Below are 25,411 nucleotides of genomic sequence, written 5' to 3'. Positions count from 1 at the left end.
AACAAGGTCCTTGACTGAGCCCTTCAACATGTTTTTATAAACTTGAGCACAGAAAGAAACTAAAACATCTGGCACCAGGATATTATGCAATGTTGTTTTATGCTGTTTTCATTGTCTAATATTTTTCATGAGAACTGTTAACAAGTCACTTACTGTTGTCAGATCACAGTCCCAAGTTGCCTCTGTACAAGTGATGGGGCACAGACTTTTCTGATTCACTCCCTTCTATGTTCAGTGGCCACTTCTATGCCAAATGGTTTCCCCTGAAATCTTTCATGTGCAAATGCATGAAGTGGATCCTTGAGCCCTTATGGGTCAAAACTCTGCATGGATGTTCAAGGTGATGTAATCACCCCAGTTCTCTGGGAGGCCTGAGTAGAAAATGGGTAGAAGTAGTTAAAAAAGCGAGCAGTGATTGTGAGACATTGTAGCATATCAGTTTTATAGCAGATAGGAGCATGGGTGCTAGGAGAGTACAGGTAAGGCAAAACCAGCTACCTTTGCTCTTCTGCTTCCCTTTGCATTTCTGCCGGGATGGTTTTGCTGCCCCTTTTCCCTGTTCCCTGCTGTCAGTGCAGGAGCAGGTTACACTGCCTTGTGTGCTCTGCATGTGTGGTTTGATGTATGGTCTCCCCAGCCCTCAGCCTTCAGCCCAAGAAAGCATTGCCCTCCCTGGGCTCAGTGCCTTTCTCCTCCCTCTCGACTGGCCTGAGCTGTGTCTTTGGAGCTGACACCTTTCTTTACTCTGTCAGCTGCTCACAGCCAGAGGCCATCATTTTGCTTCTTCCTTTCATTCTCTGTCTGGCTGCTTGCTAACTTCAATAAAGGTGCAGTGCTAGCAGACTTGGATCTTGTCTCAGCTTCCATTTCTGCTTTCCTCTCCCTATTCTTCCCCTTTTCCTTGCACTTACAGTTGTCTGTGCCTTACCTGACTGCTTGGTGTTCTCCCAACCTAGAAACCACCTACTCCAGATAAGTTTCCTATCTGAGAACCTGCTCATCCTTCTTTTGGAATAATTAACAGCTAACTCCACGTGTGGAAGCCTTATTTGTGCACCCCGGTCCTGGAGCTGTGCTTTGGGCAGCACAGGGGAAAGGCTGTAGGAAAGCTGGTACATCTGAGCACTCCTGCCCCCAAGGCTGCCCTGTTCCATGCCTTCATCTGGGATGTGCAGCCCTTCTGCCTGTCTTGGATTCCGTTTCTGGATTCCTGCAAAGGCCCCTACCTGAACAGGGAAGAGAGCAGAGGCAAAAGTAACATAACCACACCTTCTTCATAAGCTTCTACCCTCTCACTCACCCCTTAATAAGACTCCACACCCCAAGTCCAAGGCACATGGAGACTGGAGCCAACAAGGGGAGAGCATGACTCTTCTCTCCCTCTCCTCTCTCTTTCCCTCTTGCACATATACTCATCATTGTGAAATGTCTTCCTCCTACCATTACAGCTTAATGACTTTCCCTTCAACTTCACTGGAGGTATTAATGTCTCCATTAACAGCCACCAGAAATGGAAGCTCTGTATTATCATGAGTGCAGCTCTGCATCCTTCTCCTCATACAGAAGTTTCAGAAGCAGTTAAAATGTAGCCTTGTAGAAAATTAATGGCCCAATATACAAAATCTGTAATTGCTGCTAGAGGCAAGGAAGAGGAGGAGGTGAAAGTGCTCAATCTTGGTGTAATTGAGTACTTTTTTCTACGGCTGCTTCTCCCCCGTGCTGATGGGATGTAGGACTTGTGCTTCACACACGAGGGTGGTGGGAGGCAAATGGTCCCTACTTGGCATCATCTGCCCAACAGAGTGCAGCAGCAGGAGAGGTGCCAGTGTGTGGATCCTCTTACCATGGCACAGCCTTGAAGCTTGGGGTTGCATGAAATGGCAGCAGGCTAAGGGAGTGTGAGCTGCCCTAAGCCTTCCTGGGAAGGTGCTGTTGAGAATATCCCCCCTACCCCTGCAGTTAAAACAATGGAAAAGCCAGGCAGCGGGTGTGCCCAGTCTGCTCTGCTTATCCATTTCCATGGGAGTGGCTCCAGCCTGTGTCACACATTCTGGGGATGCTGGTGGCAACTGGCAGTGCCAGGGGGCCTGCCTGTTCTGGCCCTGTAAAGCTGGGGAGGCTGTCCTGGAGTGGCAGAGAGGGATGTTAGGATAATTAGAGTCTGCTCTGGTTTTCCTCAGCCCTGCTTCAGAAGAAAGAGGTTGCAGCTACTCCTCCAAGAGACTGGGGCAAGATACAGCCACATGGCTGCTGGTCTGGTCTTCTGTTACAACCAGTACCAGTTTGCTTTAAACTCAATTTGTTATCCCCAGGCATTGGGTGTTTTGACAGTGCCTGTATGGGTTTATAATGTCATGAAGCTGATTTAGCCTAATTTGTTGTCAGGGTTTCTGGAGCCTGTGGTCTAAGTTCAGTTAAGCCAGACCTCTCTGTGTGCAGTGGGCTGGGAGTTACCCTCAGCATTGATGCTCCCAGTAAAGATCTCTGAAGAAGAGGAGGGAAAAGCTGAGCACCTGCATCCAGTGCCACCAACAGGCTCTGCCTGTCCCAGCTATCCTGTGGCCAGCAGTGGATGGATGCCCTCTCTGCCTGCTGAGGATGCTGTGGGGAATGACTTACACAAGGCTGGCAAGGACTGGGGCAGTTGGTGCAGCAGATGCCACCACCAGTGTGAAACCCTTCTTAAGAAAATAAAAAAAAATTCTTTTGAACTTGCTTCTGTCAACTGCAAAAGAAAAATGACAGCAGCCAATTTGGTGACTGCCTTATTTTACTCTGCTATAGCCCTGGGGAAATTTCACATTTTCAGAAGGATTTTTGACACTCTAGAATGGGCAGGCTGAAATAGAATGGGACAGTGACAACTGGGATGGTCATCCCAAGGGATGCTGAAATCCTCAGCCTCTGCACTGCAATAAACAAATGACATATTTCATTAGCAGTTTCTTGGAAGGAGAAAAAAAAAAAGGAGCTGAGTATTTTAACTTAAGAAAAAAAGATATTTAAAAAAATACAGTCAGATGACTAAACATTAATGAATCCATCAACACGTTACGCTTTTCCGAACATTGTCAGTTCTGCCACCTCAGGGAAAAATAAAAGGCTTTAAAATACTTAAAAAGCAAGAGTTTGACAGAACTGATGCTATGCCTAATGTGAAAGTCTTCCATTTTTGTATTAAGCAAGAAGGCAGTAATCCTTCAGACAATGAAAAAAAAGCATCATGCCCTTCCTAACCTCACAGTGCAGATTCATTTTCCAAATACTGAACTGGTGTCTGCTGCTATCAAAACTTGCAGGTGCCTATGGGTGTGAGTAGACTTGAGACACTGAAGCTGCTCCTTTGAGCAACTTCTTATTGTATGAACAACTGCAAAAACCTTCCCAAAACTATCCAAGAGCAGTCTTAGAAGTAGACTGGCTGCAGCTAGGCGAAGGCAGGCACGGTTAGCAAGTGATGGCATCCAGCTGATGGCTTTACAATGGCGTTTTTTACTTAGGCAGTCCTGGTGCACTGCCAGGAATATGTAATTTGAAATTCTAACGAAAGTTTTCTATAGCCACAAAAAAGGCAGCGCCCACCAAATTTGTCCTCCTGCTCTCACATTTGTGCCTCCATCAGGATCTGTTTTTTACCAGTGAGCTGTGTGAACTTTGAAGCTGACAGGCAGTAATTCACCTCCAACTTGTTTCCAGAGACAAGTGCAAAACTGTAACCTAGCAGAACTTTTATTTTAATGGCACATTCAAATTTCTCCATTGACATCAGTGTACACGCTGAGGGATAAAATTACACAGCTCTGCTCTTTTACCTATATTGATTTCAACCATCAAACGTAGAAAACTAGCAATAAACAGCTTTTCCATATAGCTGTAGTCAGGCTGGGAAAAACTATGTGATCCATTTTTCCCCTCCTGCCCCCTGGCAACCGAATTCCCCTGACTTTTAGGCTTTCCTATTTTAAATGACTGATAACATTACTTGAGATGGTTTGCACTGGGTCCCTCGCAGTGAACCTGTCTTAGGTGTGCACTAGGCTGCAGCACTCACTCTCACTCCTCCGGCAGCTCGTTTGGGTGCATTGTTAGCAGCTGTTGAGACATGTTCTTTGACACTGCTGTGGGACAAAATAATTTTTCTTAGCCTGCTTTTTTTTTTTTTTTTTACATTTTAGGCTCATCACAAGTCAGTTGCGGTGTTTTAAAGCTTACAGACTTTTTACACGACCTTCTGTGTGGACTGAAAGTGATTCGGAAATGAGAAAAGAATGCCGCAAGCAATTAGCACGTACAAACATTTATTTTGAAATTTCCATTCCGACTGTTATGAAGAGTTACATCATCAAAGCACTTTATGGCAGTGAAAATAGCTCTTACCCCTCTGACTCATCCATTACTCCATTAAAGCTGCAAAATGTGCAATCTGCTTGAAAAATAGGTTGCTTTTTATTCAGTTTCCCGTGAAAAGTCAAAATTTGGTAACAAAAAAAAAAAATCAAAAACAAACAAACAGAAAAAAAAACCCAAACCAAACCAACCCAGCTTATAGGGACTGTACATCCAATCCTCTCCCTCTTCCCCCAAAAATAACTTACAAAGATAGTTTAAAGTTTTAAATGAGTTTAAAACCGAGTGCATCTTTTTTATTATTTTTTTCTTCTTCTTCTCATAATAATCTTAAAATTCTAAAAACCCATAATTTACTTTCTTGGAAAAAAGGCAGCCAGCCGTTGCTTCTTGATTGGAAGAATATGTATCTCCGGCGAGTTCATTTTCTTTAGCTTTACGCTCCTGTTTTTGACGGGTTTCCTGAGGGCCTCGGCGCTGTCCCGGGGCTCGGGCGGGCTCTTCACATCGTAGCACTGCAGCACCGAGTCCTGGGGCAGGTCCCTTTTGAAGGAAAAGTTTTTGGTGGAGACCCCCGACAGGCCCTTGATCTTGCCGCAGAAGATGGTGGGCACGGCATCCTTGACGGAGACGATGACTTTGGCTGTCTGCGAGGTGCTGACGATCTCGATGTTGTTGCCGGCCTTGGGCTCGCAGCCCGCCCTGCCCGCCTGCTCCACCAGCCACTTCTGCGGCGGCCGCAGCAGCTCCCTGCCCTCCGCCTTGCCCGCCGCCTCCGCGGGCTTGCAGGGGGCGAACGGGGCGGCCGGCCCGGGGGGCTTGTCCGGCGCGGGGTGGGCACCGGCCTCGGCGGGGCCGGGGCCAGGGCCGGGGCCGGGGCCGGGGCCGGCCGCCTCCCCGTGCGGCGCCGCCGGCTTGCGGCAGGAGGCGAGGGACAGGTCCAGCGCCCCGTCCTCGGGCGGCGGCGGCGGCGCGGCCTCGCCGGCCCGGGGCGCGGGCGGCCCTTTCATGGAGAGGTCCAGCGCCTCGTTCTCACCGCCCATCTTGATGACGGTGTGACGGCTCAGCTGGGGAAACTCCCGCGGGTGCAGGAGCTCGAAGGGCTTCGTCTCCTCCTTCTCCAGGGGCGTCTGGGTGCCCTTGCAGGAGTGCGGGGTGAAGAGTGGCGGCTTGGGCGGGTCAGGGGCCGCCTTGGTCTCGGCGCCGTGGGGCACAGGGATGGGTACGGGGATGGGGATGGGGATGGGGACGGGCAGGGGCACGATGACGGGGTAGGGCACCAGCAGCGTAGCGGGGGGCACCAGCGGGGACAGCGGCGAGCTGAAGGCCTGCGGTGGGAGCGTGGCGTAGTCGGGCGGCGGCTGACAGGGGGCTGAGCCCAGGGCACCCTGTGAGGGAAACAGATCCTGAAGGACGGCGGCGAATCCCGGCGTCTGAAAGACCGGGGGCAGGACGGGCTCCTGCGCTTGGCCGGAGGGCTTGGGGTCCAGGAGCTGGGGCTGCCCGACGGGGGTGGCGCTGCCGGGGAAGAGGCCGGCGTGCAGGGGGCTGGCGGGGCAGGCGGCCCCCGGGGGCAGCACCAGCGGCGAGTTGAGGTGCTGGAAGACGTGCTGCTCCAGGAGCACGGGCAGCGGCACGGGGCCCTGCGTGGTCATCACGTAGGGGGTGGCAGCGTTGGTGGCCGGCATCTGCGGGGCTGCGCTGCCGGCCACCTGCAGGTGGATGGGCAGCACCACGGGGCTGTCCCCCAGGCAGATGGGCTGCAGCACGGTGGCCGCCACCTTCAGGGCCACCCCGCTCTGCGACTCGGCCGGCGGCGTCAGTATGGAGGGCGCGGGGACTGTCACCAGCGGGGAAAGGGCTTTCTTCATCAGGTCGGCCGAGTTGATGTTCCACGCCTCCGCTGTGATCAGCTGGGCCACCCCGTTTTCCAGCTTGTTGTTGGCCATCGCCGAGGGTGAGTTGGTGACATCCATAGGCAGGTTTGGGGCATCCTTGTACAGCTCCTCCATGTCGCAGGGCTTCTTGGGCTCTGCCAGCACCACCTCTACATCGCCGTCAGTGGCACCCGCGGCGGCTCCCCGCTGCCAGGAGCAACAGCACCGACATAGTTTGGCCTGCAAGCCAGAAACATATTTTAGGCACCATGTAAATCTCTCCCCTAAAATAATATTTGCAATTGCCTTTAAAGACCCTGTCACCAAAGAAAAGCCATTAAACGTTTCCACACTTCAAGCTAACGGCTCCATAATACAGTGCACTATATATACAGAGATGCTGGATATACATACAGCCCTGAGTGTTGTGCAAAACATTTTGAGGAACTTATATTTAGCCATAAACACGGCCTAAAGGACTGACTGCAGCCAAAAAACCCTCTCAGTATACAGCCTGAAACAAGGACTCAGGATGCCCATTCCACATTTTTAAACAAAGCTTTACATAATGACAATGCACACCAGAGCTGAGTGACAGCATGTTGTTTTAACTCAACAGAAGCCTCAAAACAAATATTTCTAAAAATATTGCAGCCATTGGTGAAGGGCACTTTGTCCCCCTTCAATACTTCTCCCTTTTTCTTACAAAACTGCTGTGTGTAGGATCAGAAAGGAGTATGGTCATGCAATGAATGGCAAAGCAAAACCAATCCAAACCCCAGTGCTCACCCTGCCACCGAGCTAGACAGGGACAGCAATGTGAACCAGGCACCTGATTCATTAAAGACTTGGGGGGAAAAAAAAATCAAAACAACTTAAAATCCATTTTGACAGCCCAACTCTTTATATCAACCAAGCAAATGGCAATTAAAAATGGGCAGGGATGTTTTCTGTTCATGATTGCAGTGAAATATGCAGCCTGTTTCCCCTAAAGATCAACACTTCCCTCCCCTGGGGAAAAAAAAATCAAAAAATCAGCAAATTAATGGCACTATGCATCCATTTATTTAAAAGGTTAAATAATTTTTGCCCTCTGAGCTGCTGCCAGCAGACTTTGGCTGATACCTGGCTGCTTTGCCTGGTGCTGCCCGTGCCTCTTCTGAAGTGTGAAGAGAATCCTGCTGTAGTAATAATCACCATGGAAACTTGTCCAGTTTCAACTGTGTTACCATGGGAAAGCACCAGCACACCCCAAATGTACATTTTTCACCAGCAGAGCTCAGCTGAATCCTGCTCCCTTTGAGGAGATGATGTGCCATCACCACTGCCTGGCTACCCTGGCCCAGGGGAACAAGGCACATCCCCATGTCCTGCAGCACACTGGAACTGGGAGGACAAGAGGTGACAGGGAGGGCAGCACCACTCTGAAACTGAAATTGTCTGGCTTGGGGATGTGCCTGGATCTAAGAGCATGTAAAGAACTCCTTGGCTGCAGTGCTTACAGAAATGATTTGCTGGTCCAGATGTTCGTAAGATCAACAAACCTGCAAAGAGGTCAAGGAAAAGGGGAAAACCAAAAGCCCAAAAACAGAGGCTAAAAAATGTCCAAGGCAAGGAGGTGGGAAATCTACTAGATCTCTCCTGAGACCTGTAAATCCTTGGATTTGGCAGTGAGATACTACAGTGAGCACAGGAATACCTACAGAAATTCCAGGAGTTGATAGCAAGGCTGCTTAGGTGAAATACTAATAATTTATCTTAAAAAGGATTTTTAAAAGTAAACAAGAGTAATTTATTTTCCCCTCCTGCTGCTGGCTTAAGGAGAGTAATTCTGGATTTTTCCCATCTCATGAAATACTCTGTAGAAAAAATTCACAAATATAGGATTGGGTTTATTTTATTTGTTTGTTTCCTTTTTTTCCAGATTTGGCTGAAACAGATTACAGGAAAGCATAGATTCCCAAGTGCTGAAAACAGGAGCAAAATCAAATTCCTTATTCAGAAAGTGACAAGTATCAGTAAGAAAACCATTGGTCCAGTGTTGTTTAAAAAAAAAAAAATTAAAAAAGAGTAATTGTTTATAAAAATAAAGATGATGGGAAGACAGCTCACCAGATTAAGTTGGAAAAAATAGACATAATTTCTGTCAAGGAATTAAAAAGCCATTTTCTACTGCTCTTACATAATCTCTCCCTCCCTGTTTTTCAAATGACCATTTTGGTCTCTGCAGTGCACACCAGCATCTTTGCTCCTCCAGCTGCTGCAGCACAGCTGACACTGCCTCTGCACTGTTTCTGTTTGCTTGAGAAGTGTGAGATTGCAGTGTTTTCATAGAGAATTAATGATCTGGTGGGGACAGGAAATGACCCCCTGTTTCCCTGGCAATCCCATTAAACACTGAGAAACAGAAAAATTAAGATGAAAATTATGCTGTGTAAGAGACTTGAGGGATTAGCATTCTGTAGGGATCCATGGAGAAAGAGACAGATCACTGCTGAAGGTGAAAGTATAAAACATAATAAAATTCCCCCATTGCTGCTGTAGAAGGCGACAAGGCTGGAGGCAGAGGAAATACAGAGATGAGGGGAAGAAGAGCTCATCTATCACCCTCAGAAACCACGGAGAAAAGCCTGTAAGCTTGGCTTTTTTTTTTTCAAAGCACAGTCAAATATTGTTTTCCACACTGAATCCTATATGTGCCTGGGATCTGTAAATATACATTGTTGGGAGTCAGGTCACTGCCTCTGGGAGGGCCCCACTGTGTTGGAGAAGGAGACAAGAAAGGTGAGGTGCAGCCCTTGACCCAGGTTTATGGGTTTGGGGTGGATTTTTTTTCCCTCTCACCTTTCCTATGTAGAAGTGTACCTTTCTGTACTTCCAGTACACCTGCTTCTTGAGCATGTCCTCACAGAAAAAAAAATTAACATATATAAAAAATATATACATACTTAAATTATTTCCTGATCCTGCCCACAGCCTGCAGTTTGGCAGTAGCTGGCTGCCATGTACAGTGGAGTCCAGCACAACTTGATCCTGCCCCCTGTGAAGCTATTTTTAGTTTCATTTGGGAGGGAATCCCAGGGCTGCTAAACATGTGTTAGACTAAAAATCTTTTATCAAGGTCAGTAAGCAGGCAGAGAGAAAAGGATCCAAGTCCCCAAGCCTCAAATGAGGAAACTTTGAAGATCTGAGATCAAAAGAAAGACTGAAGTTGTCCAAAGGTGTTCTGTAGTTCCTGGGCTCCTTTTTTATATACTACATCCATAGCATAAAGTACAAAACCCTAAATCCTCATGGAAGTGTCTGAAACAAAAGTAAGTTTTCACTACATTTCAGTATTAATACCAATTAATAGGGATTGCTATACTATACTTCTGTAATAAAAAATCCACCTGAAGCATGTACTGGGGTTGGGAGTTTTTTTGGGAGTCTTAAAAATTGCTGCCTCACTAAACATAAATTTTTCAGTTATCCAGTATTTAAAATAATTTTCACATATCTAATATACATAAAGAGGTAATGTAATCTAGAGGAAATGTCTTAAGTTTCCTCTGCCTGTCATACCTCAATCAATTTCACTTTCCCTACTTATCTATTTTATATTTAATTTGCTGTTTGTTTTAACTGAGAAGAAGCTTGAAGCACTGAAACAAGCCCTACTGTAAATAACCCGAGCTTTCCCATCAGGGTGCTGATAAGAGCAAAGTTCATGGCACTATGCAATGATGTGTGTGACTGTACAGGAAATGATATCTTAGCTATACACAAATGCTTTGAAAGGCTAGTGATAACTCCAGCTTATTTTTTTTTTATCTCCTGCTGATGGCTGTGCAACAGACTTTTCTCAGGGCTGCTGTGTGCCTTCCTGTGGGGCTGCAGCACAGCTCTCTCTCCCTGTGCTCTGCCTGCTCATCTGTACCATGGCTTGTACCTCGTGTCTACACAGAACTCCAATTATACTGTGCACACCATGGGAAAGGATTAGGTGCTCCCTTTGTGGGATGCCTGGCTCAGTATCTCCTGGAAAAATAGGGCATCCCTTGAGTATAAATACAGTAACAAACGGAAAATGAACATTCTTGACTTACTGGAGCTGCTTGGGGACAAAATTATGGTTGGATATGGATTTCAATGTTTTCCCAAAACTCGCTGCTTGATGTCACTGATCCAACCAACTAAAAATCATCTTCCATGCTACAAATCTCTATAGTTTCAGCCATACACAAAGGTTTTAGCATATTATTACTGGTGTTTTGTTGCTAGAATAGAAAAAATGTATTTGAATAAAGTGAGCTTTCATATACCAACTATTACTACAAATAACACACAGGTGGGCTCTCCCACATATGCAACCCACAAATTATTTCAGCAGTTTGCCTGTCACATTTTCCATTGATTCACCTTTTCATTCAGGCACCTGGGACTGAGAATCCTGGCTACCCCATGTATGCCTCTAGAATTGTAATCCTCAAGCACTGAAGGGGAAAGGAATAATCAACTCACAGCAGTGGTGAGCTTGCCTTCCCCCTGTGTTGCACCATTTGTGGTGCTGTTTTTGATACACCACACATGTCAGCTGAGTGCAGAGGCACCATGAAGGCCAGGGGGGCGTGTGCCCCTTCTGCTTGCAGACAGGCTGATGGTGAACACCTCCAAGGTATGGGATAGGCAGAGCAGAAGAGACCCACAGGATATTTCTTAAGGTGAGCTGGCATTCACCCTCTTGCCAGCTCACAGCTGGGCCCCAAACACAGTCCCACTGCCTCTGAAAAAGGGGCTCAATGACCACTGCTTGGCCATCACAAAAAGGGAATCACTGGGCATGCACTTTCCTGTCTCCTCTAAGGGGCACTAGGGAAACTCCCAGTTTAGCTCTTCCCTCTTTTGCTTCAGTCCCTTGACTCAAACACCTAAAAATTAACTCCTAAGATTCAGGAGGTACCATTCAAAATCAATTGAGGGCAAGGAGAAAAAAGTGTTGGAAAGATGGGCAGGATTTGCTCTGGCACCAGCCAGAAAGGGAAGGGGGACTACACCAGAGTATCACTGTCAGTATGGAAGTTACCTCCACAGCCTTTGCTGCCCATGCCTCTGCACACCTCCTGTTCACCATGCACGTGTGCACTGCCTCACAGCACTTCTTACTCTGTGGAAGCTACACTGTGGAGGACAAGCTGAATGTGTCATGGAGCAGTTAAAACCAGCACCTCAGATGCTAGAGAAATAATGCTTCAATGCAAATCATGCAACAGGTTTATTTTCCACTGCTGCATGTGGGGATCCTTTCAAGAAGCAAAGCTCCCATCCAAGCTGTTAAGCCCTGGGGAAACAAGAGAGAAAGGAAATCATTACAGCAGTGTAAAACAGCACCTTATAGATGGGATGTGGACAATACATATATGCTGCTTCAGCACACAGCATGATCGTTCTCAAATGCAGCAGCCTGACTAACTGATGGTACTTCAGTCTTTTAAATAGTTCAGCTGAATAAATACCACCATAGGTCTGCCTATTGCACAGGCTAATCGCCTGCAAAGAGCACCTTAGAGTCATATATTTGCTAACTATATTGCTGTTGTCAACAATTTGTAGTTAGCAATCCATTCCAGGGAGAAGAGAACTCACTTTTTTCTCATTTAAAAACAAATCAGTGCAATTGAAAAAAAAAAATCCTGTCATAGGCCTGAAACCAGTGCCTTCACTCCCAAGGGCAATATATACAAGACAGACAATAAATGCTGCAGAAGGGATAGAACATTTTCCTGACAAATTTCAACCTGTAGTGAATTTTTATACCCAATTTGAAAGCCTCACAAAACTCCCTACATTTGCAGTGGAATCTGTGACATACCCTAAGCGTAGGGGAGATGGCACTTGCTGCTGTACTCCTGGATGCCTTTTCCTTTATCTTTTACTTGTTTTTTACACAAACTATTTCACTAATTGGTTGTAACACTTAACTGATGAGCTCTGCTTACAAAAGGACCATTGCTTACACCATATATAGTATTACATGTAAGACAGAACTATAAAAACAGGGCTATCTTGCAATTATTTCAGATTGATCTTGCTATTCCCAAATCTTCAATATTTCTCATATCAGCAGCATAGGCCTGTTCCTGGAGTCTCTAAACTGTCATGCTTGGAGGACTTTAACCAGCTTTTGGAAAATAAAACTTTTACAGTCACAGTTTATTTTTTATGTTTGGTGTTGTGCACAAATGCCTGAACAGCATCAACTTGCTTACTCTGAGGTGGAGACAGTGTATGGAAATCTGATGTATTACACCTGACATGTGGAGGACAAACATAAATTTGCCAGCCATAATTACTGCTGAGTCACGTGTTAAGTGATGTCCCTTCAACCCAGCTGGGGCTTCTGACTCGGTGCAGTTTTTGTGCTCCCAATTTCTGTTCAAACTGGGAAGACAAGTTACTGCAGAAGTACTTGTTTAAATCAGCTTTCCCCATACACGGCTGTGTCAGTGCCCAGCCCTGAGCACCTACCATGGCAAGGTGCTGCCTGCATAGCCCTGGGGGACTATCTTCTCACCAGCACCTTCCAAAAACCCAAACTTCCTCCAGCAGAGATGCTCTAGCCCATCATCTTTGTGGCTTGTGGTCAACTTGGTGTCCACCAAGACGCCCAGGTCCTTTTTGCTGAGCTGCTGTCCAGGTGGGTGACCCATGGCATGCACTGATGCTTTTCCCCTGGTGCAGGGCTTTGCACTTCTCTTTGGCAAGCTTCACGAGGCTCCTGTGAGCCTGCCTGTTGATGTCCCTCTGGATGGCAGCAAGATCCTCTGATGTAACAGCACTCCTGCCAGTTTTGTGTAATATGCAAACTTCTGCAGGTACACTGAGCCCATCATCCAGATCATTAATGAAGAGGCTGAGCAGGGTGGGACCCAGCACTGACCTCTGGAGACATCCCAGTCACCCAACCCAACTAGACTTTGTGCTGCTGGGCTGGTTCCACCAGTTTCCAATCCACTGTCTGCTCATCCAGCCCCCACTTCAGCTGTGTGCCTATGGGACACAAAGGCCTTCCTCATTATCAACTGCTCTACTCTCATCTACCAGGCTTTCTTCTCATACAGTAGGTCAGCTTCCCAGGAAGGAAAACTGACAATGGACTGCTAGTCTAAGACTATCTAAATTAAAACTATATGAGGGAAAAACTGAACTTACTCTAGGGATCTGTATGCCTTGCATCAGAGCTCCGGAGATTTACTATACCTTAACCTCCACAGCTTTCATGCATGTTCTGCACCCATGTATTTACTTTTGTAGTATGATCACAAGAAGAATGCAAATTCATGCTAGCATTCTTAGGCTCGAAAAGTGAAGTGCATAATTTTCCTATGGGAAAAAATATTTCGAAGAATTTTTCTTGTCATTAAATATCCCATTTAACTGATTATTTAGTATAATTTTCAATCAAAACATTATATTCGCCAGCAAAGCAAAGAAAAATGAGCTGGTTTGAATATACAGAGCTAAACAAAACAAACAAGAGAGGCCTTACTTTACAGTAAATTTTAAAACCCACGCATTTTGTTTTCCCAGCAATCAATACACCAATGATAACAAGAGGAAAAGGATACCAATTAAACATAATTGCCAGTCCTGCTTCCCCCCAAAACCTGAAACAAAGAGCACTCAGTGTCAGCCTAATAAAATATTTGTTCCTTTCCCAGTCAAGTGCTTTATTAAACAGCCCATAAAGCATCTCAGTTCTTACACAGGATTTCCAAGTTTCATATCAGTCAAATGACTTCGAAGCCTCTTAGTTCCCCAGTGGAGGTTTGTTCACTGCTCTGAGACACTCAGCTCCCTATTTTGTCCTGACTCTCTCCACTGATCCCAAGCACAGATATTTTTACCACATCCACTCGATCTTCTCCAGCATCGGATGAGCATCAGTGTGGCAAAGTCTGCCAACCACAGTCCATCTCTTCTTGCTGATGTGACTGTCTTGCTCCTGGTAAGAGGGACAGGGACACCACCATGGATGTGTTAAGAGGTCTCAGCCAACAGGTTAGTGAGGTAAAGTTGAAAATCAGTTCTTAAATTGCTATTTAAGTGTTCTGCACTTTTGCAGGCAGAACGTCGGACTTTTCCCTGTTAAACAAACATGATTTTGACCCCTTTGTCTGTCTCCCAAATAGCCACAAAAGTGAAGCACACCAGACTTCTCCCTCGAGGAGTACACCAGCTTCACCAGCTCAAACCCAGTAAACAATGTGAGGTGCCTCTAGTACCACATCAGCCCTGATAGACCCAGTCCTTTAGACTGACTGCAAACCCTTTCCTATCCACTCCTTACAGCACACCAGCTCCAGTTAAAAACCACTTTTTCTTGGTGCAGACAGGGCCGGAATAGGGCTAACCTCAGCTGTATTATAAAGCCATGGGGTTAGAATAGCAAATTCCAACACTTCTGTAACTCATCTTAAATCAACTGAAAGCCACATTTTCACATAGCCTCTCATTGTCCTTATATAGCCTGGCTTAAATAAATAAATAATGAGAAGAAAAGCAAGACCAAGTGAAAAATGGAAGCTTCCAGCTCACAGATCCTTTCTGGTGATGTACACACACTCTTGCCTAAGAACACGGGTAAGGACGTGCAGGTGATTACCCACACACGTGTGCCACCCAACTTGCCACCATGGCCTGAAAGGGATAAACCCTTTCTGCTGCCCAGAGCTCTGGTGGCTCCTATGACACAGATATAGTCACAAATGAGAAGATCTAGGGATGAAGAGCTGACAATAAACACCGGGCTCGTCAGCTTATCTTCTCTTGTGGGACAGGGTCTCACTTGGGAGCACAGGCAGATACAAAGGTGCAGGAGTATTGGAGTGTTGCCTGGGGAGTCAAAGGATAGAGGAATTTTCCCTCCCTCTGTGCAAAATATGGTTATTTAATGCTCTCTTTCCCCACTAGCATGAGCAACCAAATGTTCCATCAGCTTGCCAAAATCAAGTTTATGCTCATAGTTTCAGATTTAGTAGACTGACTCTCCTTCTCTCCCTCCCCATCACTTTCATAAGCCAAGCCCAACATTTCTTCAGCTACACAATGACACTAATCCTCAACAGAAAGTATGCACACAGCAGATTTCAAGCAGCATCATACCTCATAATGTATGTATGGAAAAAACTTTCAAGAAAAATTGCCCCTTATTTTCATCCCTGCAAATTTTTTAACCACTGCAAGAATTTTGCTTATAAGAGACAAAAAAATGTAAGGCTCCTGTGATGTGATTAAAAAATCAAGCATTTTTCCTTTGAATCTCACATAATTTTACACATCCTTTTCTCACTTGTAGCAAGTGTTTCCTGGCTATACTTTGAAGAGAATTGACCTCTCCACCATGCCATGATGCGCAAGATGTCAGATGAATTCTGACTGAATTCAAAATAACACCAGCATGAGATGCAGCATGATGGTGCTGATGGATGTAACATGAAAACCTCAAAATCTCTCAACAATGACCACTTTTGCCCTTCTAGAAGCCCCCTTTGGGACCTGTCACTGGTCACAAGAGGGAAGAGATCGGTACCTGCCCTTCCAGTTCCTCTCAAGAGGATGCTGAAGATCACAATGAGGTCTCCCCACAATCTCCTCCAGGCTGAACAGACCAAGTGACCTCAGCTGCTCCTCACATGGCTTCACTTCCAGACCCTTCACCATCTTTGTTGCCCTCCTCTGGATGCTCTCTAACAGTTTAATGTGTTTTTTGTATTGTGGTGCCCAAAACTGCCCCCAGCACTGGAGGTGAGGCCGCCCCAGTGCAGTGCACAGCAGGACAATCCCCTCCCTTGCCCAGCTGTGCCTGATGCCCCCCAGGACAGGGCTGACCCTCCTGGCTGCCATGCTGGCTCATGTTCAACGTGGCATTGAGCAGGACCCCCAGGGTCCTTTTGGTGGCACTGCTCTCCAGCCCCTCGTTCCCCAGTCCATGCACTGAGCCAGGGCTGCCCTGTTCCAGGTTCAGCATCTGGAACTTGCCTTTGGTAAACTTCATATGGTTGGTGATTGCCCATCTCTCTAATTTGTTGAGGTCTCTCTGTAATTACAGATTGCAATAAATTGCATTACCTGTAGTGCCTACAAATGTCCTACAATACATGCATACAAGCAAGCACTTCTGTTGTGCCTTTTGCCTCATCCTCTTGACTGTCTCATGGTCATGAGGTCTCATGGGCATGCAGTTATTTTGGCACATGATTAGCACAAAGCACAGACCTCAGCTTGGGTTCCACTTACCCCTGCAATCACTCATGAGTGGGCACACATGCATATACACCCTCACTGAGGAGACACAGGGCTGCCTTCCCTTTCAGAATAGCTGCTGGCCACTCCTTATGGGTGCATTCCTCTAGCCTTATCCTCTCTCCTCATCATGTTTCTCTGCTGCTGGAGCACTTCTAGTCAGCCTAACTGTAAATGTTGTCTAAATTTCACTAATTTAATGCTCTATGAAGAAAGATCTTCTATCCAGTTCAACGTAGTCTTCTCCAGCTGCTTTGGTATCCAAGCTCTGACCAACACACTGCTCCCAATGCAGGGAGGTGAGACTATTCCAAACTATGACAAGACTACACAAAAAAGCAATAATGCTCTTTGTCATCAGGGGTCCAGACTCAGACTCCTCAGAGGAAAAGGGCTGTATTTCAGAAAATGTAGGCAGGGCAACCAGTGCTATAAAAACTGCACTGCTATTGCAGGTAAAAGTCAATAGCATTTTCCTGATTCTACGAACAAGTCAACATGAACATATTTTGCACATGCTTATTGCAAGAGGAAACAAGGTCAGTCCTGCCCACACTTTTCCATCAAACCCTTGAAAAGAACATGCATCATGATGAGTGCACTATACCAAATTTTGTTATTATCACCTCCCCTATCTTAATGACGGCTGCACGGTTCCAGAAGAGAAGCACACTGCCATAGGATATAGAGCCCCTGACATATTTACTGCAGCATTTTTCACCAGTAATTTCCACTGCAATGTGCGCTATTATGTGTTCAGAAAAACTTGGGGAAACTGCAGGATGCAGAACGACAATTCCATCTTTCCCAGATGAGAGTACGACGTTAATGGATCGGCGTCATCCATCACCACAGATCCTGAGTCCTCTGGGGAACGTCACCAGCCCTCTCCAATAAATCTGACTGGGAGATTTCAAATTTGGCTGCTCAGCTCAGCCTCAGCAAGCAGTCTAGAAATGCAGCTCACAGCATGACTGTGGCTCAGCTCTGCTGCTGAGGTGATGCTGCTCTATGGCAATGAAGTTCTGGGTGTAGGAGGTCCTGCACTCCAGCATGTAAGGGCACACAGGGCTGCAGCCTGGCATCAGTTCCTCACACAGTCAGTTCTTCAAAAAACTGAATTTTGGCACATGGATTGTAGGCAGTGGAGGAAGAAAGTTGACTGTGTAGATTCATTCCTTTACCACCAACAACAAAGAAAAGGAAATAAAAATTAAAGAAGAATAGAGCTAACAAAAAAACCCCAAACAAGTGCAGTTCTGAAGTAATTTTTTTTTTTTTTTCTGTTAAACTTCTTGATTCTTCAGGCCACCTCAGCAGACAGAGCGGACTGTCTGCCATGAAAATGTAAGGTGATGCTCTATTAGAGAAAAACATACTTCTCACAGGCTCTCCCTTTAGGAAAGTCAAACAAATAACACACAAATAAAAGCCTCCATGGCTGTACCATATCTGAACTTATCCTTGTAATAACAGGAGGACAGGGCCTGAGGCTGTTTCCCCTTGTCTCCTGCACTAATGCAAATACAGATGCAGTGTAAGAGCAGGCTGGGGGGAAGGTCAGCCCCATAGAAGCCCTTTTGAGAAGCAGCTCTAAGCAAGGGGGTCTGAGGGCACTTTTGTCTCTTGTGTTTTATGTATGCTCTGTTTCAGGCAGTGATATATTCTCCATGAACATTTTTCATGTAGCTGGAGCTAAGTTTTCTTGTACTGTACTTGCAACTTGTCCCCAGGGTGAGTGATCCCCTCCCCCTGTCTCAGTGTGGGTGCACTGGGTATGGCCAGGGGAACAGCGATGGACACTGAGGGCTTGAACTACTGCAGCTCCTGCAGCTCCAAGTACCTGACACAACACAGCCTGGGAGATGAGCAAACAAGGAGGAAGTAGTCTTAATTCTATAGTAACTTTAAGGAATAAAAACTGCCTAAAGCCCATGTAAATTGTGAGAAATGGCACATGCTTCTCTTGCTTCAGGCAAATGCTTATGTAGCAAGCTTGACTATGAAAATGACACCCTTGCAGATAGAAATAGCAAGACCACCCAAGACCTACAAAATATTCCGTATTTTCTTGGTGGGATGTTAAAGAAAACAACTATGTTCATTGAAGAGCCTGTTTTTGGCACAGGGTGGGCAGATGCCACCTGAAAAAGCTCTCCACCATCCCTTCCAGTGGGACAGTCAGCATCTGGTCTCTGCACTTGCCCCATGCTCAAGGGGTGAAGTTGCTGACCAGAAGGACTGCTGCACCTTTCAAGTCCTCTGCATGCAAAATGTGGTTCTGTCCCATGCTACCCCAAGAAACTCTATGGCTCCAGCTGAGCTGTCCTATCTAGGCACCCCACATGCAGGGATGGGTGGTCTGTGAGGTACCAAAGCAGTGTGTGCCAGGACACTGGGGTCCCAGGGGCTGCTGCTGGCCTGTCTTTGCCCAGGATGGTGGCTGAGGGAAACCAGAGGCGTCTGCAATATGAGATGCACAGCAGGAACAAGCCACACCACTACAGGGGTTGTAAAAGAAGCCTTGAGAGCTACGGCAGCAACCAGGAAAAACCACTGTTTTTACTGCCTGTCAGTGGACATGCTCATGTGCCAAAGTGTTGGTGAGCTGGGTAAACATCTGGGCAGCACAGACCAAACCAGAGGAGACAGCTCTTCCCTGGTGAGCACAAACCCTTTATGACCTCAACTGAATCCTCCCTGAAAACGTGTCATGGTCCACAGATCAAGAAGCCAAGCAGACAGTGCTGGCCATGGCTGTACTGGGCAGGGTGGACACCAAGGCAGGTGTAGCAACCATCCACTCCCTCAAGATGTGCTCCACAACAAGAAGGCATCAGAGCTGCCCTGAACTCAGCATCCACAGCTTTCCCCATGGGAGGACAGGTCAGGCTGCAACAACTAACTTGCATTTCCATGGCTGGCTGATGCAACTGAGAGGGCCATCTTTCCCAGAAAACATTTTGTGCAGGTTAACTCTAGTGATTACTCTAGAGATGGCAGCTCTTGGATGGACCTCACTGCTGAGGTCAGTGCCAGCACTCCTAGCTTCACATGGAATGCAGCCATGGTGAATGCATCCCAGTTCACACTCATCTTGCTACCCCAAGGCATCCTCCATGTCCAGTGGAAAGGCTCCACCAGAATGCTGCAAAAGCATGAAGAATCAATAAAATACATTGACTTTTTGTCTGACAATAACAATTTTACAGCTCAGTGCTAACCACAGTAAGCAGGAGAGCATACTGCTACCAAAGTAAATTGAACGGGGGGTGTGGGTCTTTGAAGATCCCAAAACACCCAGTACAATTAACACCCAGTAAACCCTGCCCAGTCCTTACAGTGGTTAAAGACAATCCAGCCCCTGCTCTGGGTGAAGGTTTCTCCAGGCCCCAGCAGCCAGCACATGTTTGGGTTTAGCTGTCTAAAGAGGCACTGAGGGATTAGGTCTCTGTGCATCTTCAATGCTCATTAAGGGCTGTTTGTTATTCAGTTGTTCCCCATAGCAGATATTTCTTCTTTGTGTAAACACAGCCAATACCAGCGTCTAAAAAAACCCACAAAACCAAAAGCTGTGGAAAGGTCTGCATTTCACCAAGGGACACCCCACAGGCTGCCCTGCTGGCACCTGGCTCTCCCTGTCCAGCTTCCCACCATGCAGAGCTGTCTGAGCACTCCTGAGCTCCATCAACTCCTTCCATGCTGTTCATGACCTGGGCAGTAGTTGCCAGGAGAAGTTCTGGTCACATTTGTTCCAGGAGCAGCAGTGCTTACATGCAATCAGATCTGAGCAAGGCAGCTGGAGCACACTCCAACAGCAGTGTGAATTGGTAGCACAGCATCCTGGGCAGCATTTGTCACACACACTGACACACAAAATGTGCATCTGGAACAAGGGGCATTATCCTCTTATTTCATCAACCAATTTTTAGGACCCTAGAAAGGGCTTAACCATGTAATGTTAAACAAAGCCCTTTGGCAACACCCTTGATACAGCCAGTGAAGAATAGCTGTTTTCTCCAGACCTTGGCTTTACATGGCTGGTGGGCATCAGGTTGGGTTTAGCTGGAACCAGAGCTCAGACTTCACATCAAAAAGCCACTGCAGCTGCAGAGTCACAAACTGAGGAAAACAGAAATGCAACCTTAACCTAGTTGTCTATATGGTCCTGACAGTGTGGCTGTGTTATGACACATTCTTAAACACAGCTACTGCCTCTTTTTTCAAAAGGCCTTGTCATGATGCAAAAGGTCATGCACAAAAAGAAAAAGCAATTTTTTTCATAGGTCTCATTTAAGTTTCTGACTCCAAACTAAGCAACACTTATTTCACACAGATTTGTACATGTAATATGAAAAATTTAAACTGATTCATGAATCTGCTTTTAAAGGTATAATGCTACTTGTTACCCTTGTAGAGAACTATTTTAGTCTTTCTCTTTCTGTGTCTTACAAAGGCAACATACTGGAGTTTCTGTAGTTGTGTTTTTAAATGTGTTTATCTGGGTCACTGCTACTTACAGCATAAGAAGATTTAGTGAAGCCAGTTAAGAATCGGTCTAGTGCAAAGGAAAAAATTCTTTAATTAAAACTAAAAGAATTATATTGTTTGGAGGGTAAAGATCCCAGCATAATCAAATTAAAGTCTTTGGACTGATTCAAGAAGAAAATTGACCTATAGGCAATTTCATTCAAAAGGCACTTAGGCTTTTGGGGGTTTCTGGACTCATCACCAATTATTTCATGTAACTGGCAATTTCAAGTAGGGAAAAGAGAAGCCAGAGCATTACAACATTATTATTTTCTTTAATTGTACGATGTAAAATCAAGAATAAGGATGTGATTCCTAACTGTGGCAGTCCATCTGGCTCACTTGGAGCACTGCTGGTGTGTGTGCCAGCTCCGGCTGAGAGGCCACACTTGAATCTGCACAGTGGCCATCAGAGATGGCAGAGAAGACAACCTGCTTTGGTGGCATTGCTCCCAGATCTACTCAAATAATCTGCAAAGAGAGAAAGCAGGAAGGGATGTTCAGAGGCCAGAAGTGGCAGCAGGCTCTGTGCATTTCCAATGGCTCTAGCTTTCCACTGTCTTGGAAAATACCCTAAGGAAGATGTTGGTCAGGAAAGGCAAAGCTGCCACTCACATGGGGAATGCAGTGGGAGGCTGAATGGCCTGAATGGCTGAGCACATCTGTGTGATGCAAGGCAACATCCCTCAGCATCACACTGCCCATCAGGGACAGGGAAGTGACAGAGAAGACAAGAGCACTTCAAAGGTTCATGGAATACTGGTTTATTTTAGCTGAAGCCTGTCTGCCACGGAACAGGGAGGACTGCAAGCAGAAAGCATCCTGTGGCTGCTGCTGGAGTGGCTCATCCCACAGGAGCAAAAGCCTTCCTCCTCTTTTCCCTTTCTTCTGGTCAAGGGAGGAGGGCAGGCTGGGAGATAACCATCACTGCTGAACTGCAGCCAGGGGATGCCTGAGCACCGGAGTGGGATGAGAAATTCAGCACCCGCCCCAACCTGCCCCGTGGTCTCCAGGACAGAAAACTGAGCAACAGCCCATCCATCAGCAGGGCACTGCTGTGACAGAAACATTAGGTTACAGTAGCTGCATCACTCTGATCCTCACTTAATTATTCCCCATATCCAAACAGCAGCAACACGGGGAGGAAAGGAATGAGCGTGTAGTCGGCAATTCAATCCTGCATCGATCAGATGCTAATAGGGGAAATAACTAAGTATAGAATATTTCTTGTGTCTGAAGTGGGTAGGAAGGGTAATGGATTTCCTTCAGATTATTACAGAAAAGGAAAGACATAAATGCTCAAACCCCCAAATTTCTTCCTTAGTTTGCTTCAGACAGGGCCAATTTCTACCAAGTTTTTGGGGTTTGCTTTTTGTTTCTTTTTTCTTCCAGTTCCTTCAATCTATTCCTTGTTGCAAGACAAGTTACTCACTGGATATCATGACCTACAGTTTCAGTTTTTGGGGCTCCCATGTGTCTGCAAGAGGGCAGTTTCTGGCACTTCAAGTTCTGCTGCAGCAGAAGTCGTCTCACAGTCAGCAGGGCCAGCTACAGATCAAGACTCCAAAAGAGTAAAAATCTCAATATCTGGCCCCCTAGTAAGAAAGGATTTATTTTATCATATTGTTTTTTAGAGATTTATCACTTCCTTTACCTTCCTCCATGCGCCCAGTGAAGAAAATCTGTTTTAAACATGTGACAGGCATGATTTCCATTAGAGAGTAAATTTGGGGGATAAATGAAGAAAAAAGGGAGCTATTATTAACCCAGAGACATTCATTGTGCTGATGAGTGAGCACTAGCATCTGAATGTGTTTTTCAGTCTATTTGCCAGATGAGGTTGCCACATGATTCTTCAGATGATCTGAGATCACTGGAAACCCTTTCCTTAAAATAGGGCTGTAAGAAGTAATTAAATGCTGTCTTTGGGTTTTTATCAGTAGGCATAATCACTTTCTCTACAAGTGCCCTGGAAGTCAGCTGCTGGTCCTTATGGAACAAACATTTGGCCCTAACATCAGGCCCCACAGGTTGTGAAGCCCTACATTCAGCTTGGTGGGATTTTGGTGCAAAAGCTTCAGAGAGCTGTACTGGATCATCCCCAGAGATGCAGATACCTTTGAAAGCAGGTCAGACACCTGCAGAAGGCAGAGCATGTCCCAAAAACCTGATGCAAGGAGCAAAAAGAGAGGGAAGGATGCAGAGTTCTGACATCTGTATCACAGAACTGTGGGGACCTCTGAGTTGTCTCCAGATCAAAGGACCACTTGATAGCAGTCACCAAACACCTCCTAGCAGAACACCACCACTCATCTCAAACTTGACTCTCCTCCCAGGAAAGGCCACTATGCTGACATGCTTCATGATTTACTCCTAAGACTAGCTGCAATGGAAGGAAATGTTAGCACATGGAAATGTGGCATCAGCAGAGAGTTTGGGGAATGCAATTCTGGGGATGCACATGGTGCTGCTATGAAAAGTGGAGATGGTGCAGAGTACAAGAAACAGAATTCTGGGCATTAAAAAATGAACCAAACAGAAAACCCAAATGAACAACTACTCTCCTCCCCCTCCCTGAAAAGAAATATGTAGGGAAGATGAAGAGGTGAATGGAAGAAGAAAACCTAGAACTGCTGACCTAAGGGAAAAGATGAATGAAGCAGCAAGAGAACACTAGAAGTAGAGGTGGGGGAAAACTGAATTTGGTAGGGAAGATGCAGAAAGCAGGGACAAATAAAGAGCTGCTGTGCAGTGCCCTTATCTTGCAGAAATTAAGACTCCTTGAGGGATGTCTACTGTGCTTCAATAACAGTTGACAAAAATGGATGTAAAATTCTTCTGACCACAATGGAGGAAGTGATCCATTTGTGTAATTGTGAAAGCTGGAGAAGAATAGGCTTGTCTTGATCATACCACAGTAAGCCAGATCATGCAAACAGGTGCACTTGGGCAGATCATGCTATTTTACAGGCCTCCATGGGCTCTCCACAATCCAGCTGTGAAGGTCTGACTTGGATTGAATCCTCAAAGTCACTGGCAAGCAGTGGAGGCCCAGGGCATCTCCACAGTCTGAGCTGCAAAATTGTTCACAGCCAAAACTGCAGGAGCTGCATTTGTGAATGAAAATATATTGAGAACAATGTTTAAGGTTCTTGAAAAAAATATTCTATTTTCTGCCTGCAGTCCATCTTATACACAGATCTCCCTGCAGTTTGCTTTCTAGAAGGAAAGAATATTACACTGAAGCCATTCCTAGCACTTCTTGTGATGACCAAAAATCAACTTTGAATTTATGTTGTCTCTTACTAAGCCATTAAGAAATTCTTATCATTGTCTTGAAGACAAAGATTGTTGTGGTCTGCCTGGACCCACTTTGTGCTCCAAATTCTCAAATAAGTACAATAATGAAGATTATTAGAAAATGTGCAGCCAGTGTTATGCTGCAACCAGTAAACACCACAAAGAGCATCCTGATATTTATGACACAAAATTTTAAGATTTGACAGACAGCCTTCAACCTGACAAATAAAGTAACTATGGAAATAGAGTCTGAGAGACAAACAAAATCTATTCCCAAGTCAAAGCACAAAAGAACATGAAAGACCCAAAGAAGAGTCAATACAGATTTTCAATTTCATTATTGTGATTAAATAAAATTCTTTAGATAGTGTTGCTTGCTCAGTACAAGCACAGAAATTGTAATGGCAAATACTGTACTGTGATTTATGGACTGAAAACTTGTCTGATTTCATTATGCTGGTAAATGTAACACTGCAGACACCTACTCTTGGAAAGCTATTTCTAAATTGCTACATCAATATTAAGATAATCAGAATTGATATTTACCTTTGACAGGAACAGCATGTGTCTATATGCCCACATGGGCACATACACACACAAAAACTTATATTTTTAGATTTCTCCATTTTTTGGATCACAGGAATACATGCTACAGGAACTGCTAATTTATCCCAAACCAACCTATGCAGTTGCAAGGTGCCAGTCCAGGATGATTTTACTGGCTGTATCCTTTTCTCCCACTGAAAGTAATTCAAACAGAAGTACCCAGCAGAAGTTTGGTTAAATAATTTGTTATCCCATACTTAGGAAGGTGTAACTTCACCTTCAGTTTACAATGACATAATTGATGGATAAATCACTGAAACCCTAAGATACACAATCCGCCACTTAGGTTAACTCTGGATTTTTCAGCTGGAGTAGAGCATGGTAAATAATTTTTAACTAAACTCTGCCTTTCACTCATGGTTTTGCAACAAAAGTACAAAGCAGTGTGTTAAGGTGGATTTCAGGTGCCAGAGCCCACGTGCCACTGTTGACAGGATCTGTGGGACAGGAGGCAAAGGATGTGAGAT

General features: G+C 45.7%; 1 protein-coding gene across 4 annotated transcripts in view; it reads right to left on the bottom strand.

The window, feature by feature from the left end:
• Window positions 1–4,281: 4,281 nt before the first annotated feature.
• RAI2 (retinoic acid induced 2) overlaps window positions 4,282–25,411 on the bottom strand; it is a gene marked incomplete at its 5' end in the record, with an annotated part of 42,574 nt that continues 21,444 nt past the window's right edge. For 3 of the 4 annotated variants that reach the window (XM_079313218.1, XM_079313215.1, XM_079313217.1), the window contains one exon: window positions 4,282–6,464. In XM_079313218.1, coding sequence (XP_079169344.1) covers window positions 4,701–6,359 — 1,659 coding nt within the window. In that variant the 3' untranslated portion in view covers window positions 4,282–4,700. Of the gene's footprint in view, window positions 6,465–21,380; window positions 21,501–25,411 lie in introns of those variants that run through there. The other variant, XM_079313216.1, reaches the window with a different exon arrangement.

The sequence above is a fragment of the Erithacus rubecula genome, assembly GCF_903797595.1.
Source record: "Erithacus rubecula genome assembly, chromosome: 1".
Classification (NCBI taxonomy): Eukaryota; Metazoa; Chordata; class Aves; order Passeriformes; family Muscicapidae; genus Erithacus; species Erithacus rubecula.
Note: the sequence above shows the minus strand (reverse complement) of the source record. Positions and strands in the feature narration are given on the sequence as shown.